General features: G+C 38.0%; 1 protein-coding gene across 1 annotated transcript; it reads left to right on the forward strand.

Moving 5' to 3' along the window:
- Nucleotides 1–3523: 3523 nt before the first annotated feature.
- On the forward strand, nt 3524–4472 carry LOC132095241 (gamma-crystallin M2-like). Its single transcript, XM_059500063.1, has 3 exons — nt 3524–3596; nt 3697–3939; nt 4166–4472. The coding sequence occupies exons 1-3, from the start codon at nt 3591–3593 to the stop codon at nt 4436–4438; spliced, it is 522 nt and encodes a 173-aa protein (XP_059356046.1). The 5' UTR covers nt 3524–3590; the 3' UTR covers nt 4439–4472.
- The last annotated feature ends 6198 nt before the right edge of the window (nt 4473–10670 follow it).

The raw sequence follows: 10670 nt of genomic DNA on the forward strand, positions 1-10670 counted from the left end.
AATGTAGCAAATACAGTCTTTATAAGCTTTCCATTGAAAAAAAGCAATCTGTCGTCGATGTTTGAGGCTTAGTTCTTTATAATGATACATAGATTGTCAAGATTTCATTTAATCTATTCATAAACACTGACACGTGCAAGTTGAAAAGCGTTGAGGACGAGGACGTCTTTGTGCTGTCTATGAGGTTTTTAAACTCAAATGGATACCTGGACTATTTTCAATCTGGTTTTCGACCGCATCACAACACAGAGACAGCACTCATTAAGATTATAAATGATATTCGCTTAAATAGAACGCATAGGTAGGTTTTTTTTTTTTTTTTTTATTTTTTTTTTTTTTATAAAAAAAAAAAAAAAAAAAACCTACCTATGCGTTCTATACTAGACTAACTGAGACTTGTCATGGCACTTGTATACTGTTGTTGTTCTCTTGTTGACCTGACTGCTTCTATTGTTCTCATTTGTAAGTCGCTTTGGATAAAAGCGTCTGCTAAATGATTAAATGTAAATGTAAATGTAAATTGTGACTCTGGCAAAATATCGGTGCTGGTATTGCTAGATCTCAGTGCTGCGTTTGACACTGTCGATCATTACATACTACTAGAGAGACTGCAAAACTGGGTCGGGCTTTCTGGGATGGTACTCAAATGGTTCAGGTAATACTTAGAAGGGAGAGACTATTATGTGAGTATAGGAGAGCATAAGTCTAAGTGGACATTCACGACATGCAGAGTCCCAAAAGGGTCAAATCTTGCACCGCTCTTGTTTAGCCTGTATATGCTCCCACTAAGTCAAATAATGAGAAAGAACCAAATTGCCTATCACAGCTATGCTGATGATACCCAGATTTACCTAGCCTTATCGCCAAATGACTACAGCCCCATTGACTCATTCTGCCAATGCATTGATGAAATTAATAGTTGGATGTGCCAGAACTTTCTTCAGTTAAACAAGGAAAAAACTGAAGTCATTGCATTTGGAAACAAAGATGAAGTGTTCAAGGTGAATGCATACCTTAACTCTAGGGGTCAAACAACTAAAAATCAAGTCAGGAATCTTGGTGTGATTCTGGAGACAGACCTTAGTTTCAGTAGTCATGTCAAAGCAGTAACTAAATCAGCATACTATCATTTAAAAAACATTGCAAGAATTAGATGTTTTGTTTCCAGCCAAGTAGGGCTGGGACAACGCGTCGAGGTCATCGATGCAAAATATGCGCATCGATTCGTCGACCGGTTTTTATTTATCTAAAAAACGTTTGCAAAACGTTTACCTTATGTGCGCTGAATATACGCGATGGCTGGATCAACATTCTGTCCAACGTTATATAACCAATCCAGGGGTTTTTCTGCATTGATCTTTTTTTTTTGGCGGCTGTCAAAGCCTTATTTGATCGGTGAGTGACAGTGACAGGGCGCGTACGAGAGAGAGCCCCGGCTGCGCGCGCACTCACAGTCTTCAAACTCACGAGCGCTGTCTTGCTCTCTCTCTCTCGCTCTCTCTCTCTCTCTCGCTCTCTCTCTCCCGCGTGCATATTAACCAAAATCATTAGACACGATAGAAAAAGGGCGGAACGCCAAAGTTTCACGTGGAGCATTCAGAGATTTTTTTTTTCTCCATGACAGGCTGCTGGCTCCCACTGTTAAATTTGTTTTTTTTTTTTTTTTTTTTGTAAAAGCACTCCCTGTATTAGCTTAAAGCCCTCAAGTTTACATTGGTTACTGTATTCTTTCAATTGCTCTAAACAAGTATTTTGGGTGAACTTTTTTATTGAATGCTAGACATCAAGTTGTTATTTTCATCTGAAAGAAGAACTTTTTTCAGTAAGCTAGGCCCTATGTGTTCAGTAAGCTTGTTTCAGTAAGCTATGTGTTTTCAAGGCTTCAAGGTTTTATTGAATGCTATCTCTATACAAGTGCAAAGTAATGCATTCTTAGTCAGTCTTTTATTTTGTAATTTTAAGAGCAATAAACATATATTGCAATGTTAAGGAATTCATGTTTTTTTTCATTCAGATATGTAAATCAACATGTATAAATTGTTAGTAGTCAATTAATGGGGAGATAACTGAAATCGAATCGGCCTGAAAAAATTAATCGTTAGATTAATCGATGCATCGAAAAAAATAATCGCTAGATTAATCGTTTAAAATATAATCGTTTATCCCAGCCCTACAGCCAAGACTTGGAGAAACTTGTTCATGCCTTTATCACCAGCAGGGTGGACTATTGTAATGGGCTCCTCACCGGCCTTCCCAAAAAGACCATTAGACAGCTGCAGCTCATCCAGAACGCTGCTGCCAGGATTCTGACTAGAACCAGTAAATCTGAGCATATCACACCAGTCCTCATGTCCTTACTGGTACACTGGCTTCCAGTTACATTTAGGATTGATTTTAAAGTACTTTTACTCGTATATAAGTCACTAAATGACCTAGGACCGAAATATATTTCAGATATGCTCACTGAATATAAGCCTAACAGACCACTCAGATCATTAGGATCATTTAGTAATACCAAGGGTTCACACAAAACAAGGGGAGTCCGCCTTTAGTTACTATGCCGCCCGCAGTTGGAATCAGCTTCCAGAAGAGATCAGATGTGCTAAAACACTAGTCACATTTAAATCTAGACTCAAAACCCATCTGTTTAGCTGTGCATTTATTGAATGAGCACTGTGCAATGTCCGAACTGGTTGCACTATATTTTCACTGTTTTTTATTTTATTTTATGTAAAATCATTTTCTAACTGTTTTAAATTAATTTTAAACAAGTACAATTTTTAATAATTTTAAAAGTTTTAAAATTGTTTGTTTTATTCTTGTTATTATCTTTTTTTCATTATTATTTTACTTTCTTTTATGTAAAGCACTTTGAATTACCATTGTGTACGAAATGTGCTATATAAATAAACTTGCCTTGCCTTACAAATGCGCATGAATGGATTCAAGGCAAGCATGCTGAACTTTTAGATTAAAATGTACTCAATATTTTTAGATTTATGTGCAATGACTATAAAACATGCAAATATTAATAAAAGTTACTCTTCTCATGCAGTTAATTAATTACATGAATTAAATATGTACATTTTACTTAGAAAATTGTTGTTCTCCTTGATTTTTAATATTACAAGGATATATGATGATTAATTTAATATATTTTACAGCACCAAAAAAAAAATATATATTTAACTGATGGAGGGCAATCAGAAGACAGATGCCCATAAGGATAATTCTGAAGTTCAGTACAAATAAAAAGGAATGAAAGAAAAAAACTGAAACAAGACAATACATTAACACTCTTTGTTTAAATCTTTCTTTAGCATTCCACTTTTCAAGTTCTTCATTTTAGCAAATAGAAACTTATGAAATTCTAGATTCCTGAAAATGTGAGGACAAAAAATCTACGGACTATGCAACAGCTATAATGGCCTCTATTCTAACATGCACAGTCAGGAATTGACTAACAATAGAGGCTGTGTAGTCTTTAGTCTTGGACTAGTATAAAGGTAGGGGTGACAGCAGTCAGTCAACAAGCAGAATCAGCTTCAGCTTCTCATTTGTGGAACTACTGAGGACCAACCACCGCAACAATGAGGGTAAATTACATATAATTAAGCTCCTATTTTATACATTTTCACTTAAATTACCATATTGTGGTGTTTACTACAGCTAAGAGATTAACTTTTGAATTTTCAGGTTACCTTTTATGAGGAAAGAAATTTCCAGGGTCGCTCTTATGACTGTACCGGAGACTGTGCCGATTTCTCCTCCTACATGAGCCGCTGTCACTCTTGCAGAGTGCACAGTGGATGCTGGATGATGTATGATCAACCTCACTATATGGGCAATCAGTATTTCTTTAGGAGGGGTGAATATGCTGATTACATGTCTATGTTTGGAATGAGCAACTGCATCAGGTCCTGCCGTATGATCCCTATGGTAAGCTCTATGAACCTGCTGACATATTTATTAATTGACAATAGAAAAAGGTCCTAAATTTATTCGTAACCATTTGCTTAGAAATCTTTCAACTTGAAAAGAAACAGATATTTTCAGAATGATGATCTGTGAGAGACAGACCTAGAGTGCTGCTGAAGATATGGTTACACGTGATAATTATTCTTCTTAATTAATTTATAAATAACTGACTTCTCTTCCACTACAGTACAGGGGATCCTACAGAATGAGGATCTACGAGAAGGAGAACTTCATGGGTCAGATGTACGAGATGATGGATGATTGTGACAGCATCATGGACCGTTATCGCATGTCTCAATGCCAGTCCTGTCATGTGATGGAAGGCCACTGGCTCTTCTATGAGCAGCCCCACTACAAAGGCAGAATGTGGTACTTCGGGCCTGGAGAGTACAGGAGCTTCAGTAATATGGGTGGCATGAGATTCATGAGCATGAGGCGCATCATGGACTCCTGGTACTAGTGTTTCAATAAAATAATTTCTCTACAGCACTAAACCTTGTGCCTGCAAAATCATTACTTCCACTAATATTTGCATGTCTAAACAAACACTAATGAATTAAACACATTTACTATTAAGCTTGTGAGACCAGAACAGTGGATTATTTTCTCTTTTAAAGCCAAGTTTAAATGAGGATAGGTAAAATGTTTTGAACGAAGAGTTATTTAATGAAAGGTGCTTGAAAGTGGTCTTCAACAGTGAAAAACAGTTTTACACTCGCATTAAAAAACAAAAAACAAACATAACTTAAAAACCACACAAAAGATTAGTAATTCTAGCTATCTAGACAAATCTACTGTATGTATTGTGGCACTGTGAAATGCACAGAGAGTTGGCAAAATGTGTAGCCTGACACCACCAGCATTCAATATTATCTCTCTAATCTAATTTCTCACATATATCAGGGAAATGTATTAATCATGCATATCAACAATTATGTATACCAGTCTTCCTCAATTAGTTTTCACCGGGGGCCGAATTCTGTCAATGATACCAAGCCAAGTGCCACTGACTGATATATTTTATATAATCAAATAAAAATAATCACAAGATAAATATTCAGATTTGTTTTATTCAAACAATCATGAACATTTTTGCATTTAGATACAGAAGAACGTTGCCTGTTGAATATTACAAATATATGAACAAACAAAAAATCTGGATCTCCATGTCTGCCATGCAAATCAACTGTTACTGCTCATCTCCAGACTGGATCTCTTCTTTCCACTTTCCCTAATTGCAGATTCAATTATTAGATCTGTTAGCATTAATATTTTTATACTTAGATTTTGGGGGGGTCAAACTGTAACACTGTGTGTCCATACCGCGACAGCAACACATGACAATATGTGACACGGAATTCTATTTTAGAAATGCTTTTTATTTTCTGTGACGTGACAGGAACAACATACAAAATATGACAGTGATAATCTTAGATAATTAATAATATGCTTTATTTGGTGTTAAAAGTGTCTAATATGAGTTTAAATATTATTTTGTATGATCTTTTTAGCCATAGTGAAAATAAATTATGCTAAAGCAAACTTAGCTACCTCAAAACTGTGAACTCACTGTGAACCAACATCTATAACAAAGCTAGTAACTTATCACTCACTCACTCAAAACTGTTCAGTCCATTCACATTTGAATCATCTATTTTCAGTATCAGAATCAGAATCAGAATGAGCTTTATTGCCAGGTATGTTCACACATACGAGGAATTTGTTTTCGTGACAGAGCTCCGCAGTGCAACATAACAGCGACAGAACAAAAAACACAATAAGGAATAAAAAATACAAAAAAATACAAATAGGTGGGTAAGGATTGACAATATACAAATTGACAATGTATGGCAGGTATATTAAAAAGAGCATTTATGTATGTACATGTATATTATGTGGAAAAATTGTAACTGTACGCTAAGTATGTGTGTTTGGATAAATAAGTGTATGTGTATATAAATATAAATATAAGTAGTATAGTGTGTTCCATGTATGTACATGTATATTATGTGCAAAAGATTTACGTGTACGCTAAGTATGTGTGTTGGATAAAAAGTGTAGTGTATATAAATATAAATAGTGTAGTGTGTCCCACAGTTATTATCAGCTGTTCAAACATGTAGCACTTTTATGCACTTTTCTTTACTTAACACTCACCATGTTTTTGCTGTCACATCGTATATCTACACTGGACACAACAGAGCATTGCAAATCATTTGAACATTATGTCAGTCAGAACATCATAAATAGAATGAGTCAGCAGTTTCCTGTTGAGAATTTGTCATTCCGTGCTGCGCCACATCGAGTGTAGACAGCATCACAAATTATAATAAGTTCTGTTGTATTTAAAATTTTAATGCCACTTTATTTGGTTACACTTTATTTCGATAGTCCACTTTAGACATTCTACTGACTATAAGTAACTTTGTAACTACATGTCAACTACATATCAACTAAATCTCAGAAATTTGCAACTACATGTTTACTAACTCTCAGAGTAGACTGTCTGGGTAGGTTTAGGGTTAGTGTTAGGGGTAGGTTTAGGCTTAGTATAAGTTGACAATAAGTTGACAAAGAAAGTGTTAGAAGATATTAAGCAGACAGTCTACTAATACTCTACTAACTGCTAGTTGACATGTAGTTGCAAAGTTACTTACTGCTAGTAGAATGTCTAAAGTGGACTATCAAAATAAAGTCTTACCCTTTATTTTAAATTAGCGCGGGCCAAACATTTTTCTCTCATGGGCCGCTTATTGAGGAACACTGATGTATACCATTATTCCCCCACTTGCCATTTTTGCCAATTTTCAGGCGCTGATACTACGAGTGATATTATGCAGTGATATTAGCTTAGCTAAAAGTGCCACTGCCAGACCTGGAGATCAGCTGAATGGATCAGAAAACGGTAAAACTCAACTGTTTAACTCTTTGGAAAATGAGCCTATTTTCAAAAAAAGTGGAGTGTTCCTTTAATGGTTAGAGACATCTTTTAAAAAATACATATATAGAAAAACTATTTAAAAATAACCAGAGATGTATAGTAACGAAGTAAAACTACTTCACTACTGTACTTAAGTACTAAAAGGCGGTATCTGTACTTTACTAGAGTATTATTTTTTTCTCCTACTTCCACTTTTACTTCAGTACATATTTTCGATGAGTTTAATACTTTTACTCCGATATTTTTTTTATGTGCTGCATCGTTACTCGTTACAATTATAAATATGTTACGAATCATTCCATTACAAACAGAACTGTAGATGGCAGGTTTGATTAAGCTGGCACATAATTGAGCGAATCAAGCGATTAAAAAGACTGCGCGTGCTGACTGAACTGCTGTGAAGAGAGAGATGAACACCGAGCCGAGCCAGATAATGACTCGTTCACGAGTCAAGAACCGGTTGCATCGGTTTTCGAATCACCAGTAGTTCTTTCTGACAGTTCGATTCAATAAACCAGTTGAAGAAAACAGTTCACCCGTTCTTTTGCGCTCGACGTAATGGCGTCATTGGCGTTGACTGCAAGCCTTCGGTTTACCTGGGCTCATAACATTAGCACAGAATCAGTTCAGAATCAATCACCAAAAGAATCAGTTCGGTTCAGACGCTCTGTGTGTCGGTTTGCTTTCACGCTGAATCACACATGCGCAGTATCATCAGCTCCTCGGTTCTTGAATCGGACACGTCTGACAGAAACGGTTCTTGACCACTGATCTATAATATAAGTTATATATATAGATCAGTGTTCTTGACTCGTGAACGAGTCAGTCTGTTATTCGTTATCTGGCTCAGCTCGGTGTTCATCTTCAGTTCTCTCTTCACATCAGTTCAGTCAGTGTACTGTTTGAGTAAATGAATTACTCTGGGATATTGGTTTGTTTTAACTCAGAGGGAGTGTCAGCCACATTAAACAGGTTAACAGCTTAAGTGATTTGTGGATTAATGCGTATTGGAGACGCGAACCGTTTAAAACGATTCAGTTCGATTTGGTGAACTGTTTCAAAAAGATCCGGTTACATCGAATGATTCGTTCGTGAACCGGTTATCACAAACTGCTTTGTTTTGATCTCTCTCACAACAGACATGGAAGAGAAGACAATGCTGAATAAAGTCGTAGTTTTTGCTATTTTTGGGCCAAAATGTATTTTCGATGCTTCAAAAAATTCACAATGTCACATGGACTACTTTGATTATGTTTTTCTTACCTTTCTGGACATGGACAGTATACCGTACACACAGCTTCAATGGTTGGACTGAGAGCTCTCGGACTAAATCTAAAATATCTTAAACTGTGTTCCAAAAATAAACGGAGGTCTTACGGTTTTGAAACAACATGAGGGTAAGTTATTAATGACATAATTTTGCAAATTGGGCGAACTAACCCTTTAATCTGTTTTTTGTTTACAAAAAGTTACAGTCAAAGGAACTGTGATTGTCCTTTAGGTTAATCATTTGAAATAGTAAAAACAATATGTTCAAACTTTTGACTACTTTCTTTAATAACTATATAACACAATACTTGTACTTTTATTTTCAGTACTTGAGTAGTAAATTTTCAAATAGACTACTTGCAATACTTAAGTACAAAAAATGTTGAATACTTTAGTACTTCTACTTAAGTGTGGTGCTTAAAGAGCACTTCAACTTCTACTCAAGTCATTTTTTTGATAGAGCACTTGTACTTTTACTCAAGTCTGAGTCTCTAGTACTTTATACATCTCTGAAAATAACAAATTAATGCAAAAAAAAAAAAACCCTTACCTGTTCCAGGCAGTAGATAGGTATTTCAGTTTGCAGGTTCTGTCAGTGATTCAAAGAGTTGATGAAGTAATAGACTATTTAGTGAAACTGAAAACACCAGTCTACAGTGTGACAGAGGCTTATTTAATTAGGACAACTAAATGAAAACAAACAGCTGTAGTGATGCAGTGACCTATGTTTAGGCTACAATTTATTTTCTTATATATACGATGAATGAGAATTCTGCAGGTGGCCCCTGTCATGGCTGCGAGTAAGGACAGGAAGCAATTGCGAGTAATTGGTATTTATTGAACAGAGTAATATTTGGTAGATGATGGTGGGTGACGCAGGAACCTCAATGGCAGCACAGACAGGTGAGGAGGTGTTTGAGTGCGCTGGTGGAGGTGGTGGTGGTGAGGAATCCGTGACGATGACTGGTTAATCCAAGAGCGACCGAACTGGAACAAGACACAATGAAGCAGAGCTGGTGGAACACAGAACATGAAGCACGGAGGACCTCGAACAACGATCTGACAAACAAGAGACGAAAGACAGGGCATTAAGTAGGCTGGTGGAATGAGCTGCAGCTGCCGCTGATAAGATGATCAGCGTCAACACCCACATGAAACAATCAACATGACGTAACATGAGACGAGCAGGAGACGGTGCATTCATGAACCGTGACAGTACCCCTCCTCCTCAGGACGCCTCCTGGCGTCCCCAGACTCCTTTACCTGTTGATTGCAATCATCGATAAGAGAGTGATCCAGGATGTCTCTAGCAGGCACTCAACTTCTCTCCTCCGGACCGTAACCTTCCCAGTCCACCAAGTACTGAAAACCGTGTCCCCTCCGTCTAGAGTCAAGAATACGATTGACCGAATACGTTGGTTCCCCATCTACAAGTCGCGGTGGGGGGGGAACCGGCGTAGGCGGATTAATAGGAGAGTGAAATACAGGCTTTATTTTTGATACATGAAAGGCGGGATGAATTCTGCTGTACGCTGGAGGAAGTTTGAGGCGGACTGCCACCGGACTAATGATCTTGGTGACAGTGAACGGGCCAATAAATTTGGGAGCCAATTAATTAGAGATGGAACGGAGAGGAATGTTCTTAGTAGAAAGCCACACTTTTTGACCCACAACGTATACGGGAGGCCTAGACCGGTGGCGATCGGCTTTAGCCTTGGTGCCCGCCCCCACGTGGAGTATAGTCTCGCGAGCTCTAGTCCAAGTGCGGTGACACCTCTGGACGAAGGCGTGAACGGAGGGGACCGCGACTTCGGATTCCAGACTGGGAAAAATAGGTGGCCTACACTACACTCAAACGGAGATAGGCCCGTAGCTGATATTGGTAAAGTATTGTGGGCGTACTCCACCATTGACAGTTGTTGGTAATAAAATCTAGTGCGATGTGGGACCAGGGTCTCGAAGGGACCAGCAGCGGTTGAAGTAACCCATCAGGGGGTCGATTGGAAGTCTTACCAGTGGCACAAACCGAGCAAGCCAAAACAAAACTGTGAATGTCGCGAGCCATAAGTGGCCACCAGAATCGTTGCTTGACTAAGAATTTAGTATGGTTAACTCCTGGATGACAAGCCACATTAGAGCAATGCCCCCACTGGATGACTTTGGACCGTAATCCCTCCGGCACAAATAATCGATTCGGTGAGCACCCGGGCGGAGGCGTTACCCCTTCTAAGGCCGTCTTGACCCTCGATTCGATCTCCCATGTGAGTGTGGAGACCACTAATGTCTCAGGTAAAATATACTCGGGAGTGGACGGGCGTTCGGAACGGTCAAAAATACGCGACAAAGAATTGGGTTTAATATTTTTGGAACCCAGGCGGGACGAGAGAGTAAAGTCAAAACGTCCAAAAAAAAAAGTGCCCACCGAGCCTGCCTGGAGTTCAATCTTTTGGCAGTACTAATATATTCTAAATTCTTGTGGTTG

This window comes from Carassius carassius, chromosome 19 (assembly GCF_963082965.1).
Source record: "Carassius carassius chromosome 19, fCarCar2.1, whole genome shotgun sequence".
Lineage (NCBI taxonomy): Eukaryota > Metazoa > Chordata > Actinopteri > Cypriniformes > Cyprinidae > Carassius > Carassius carassius.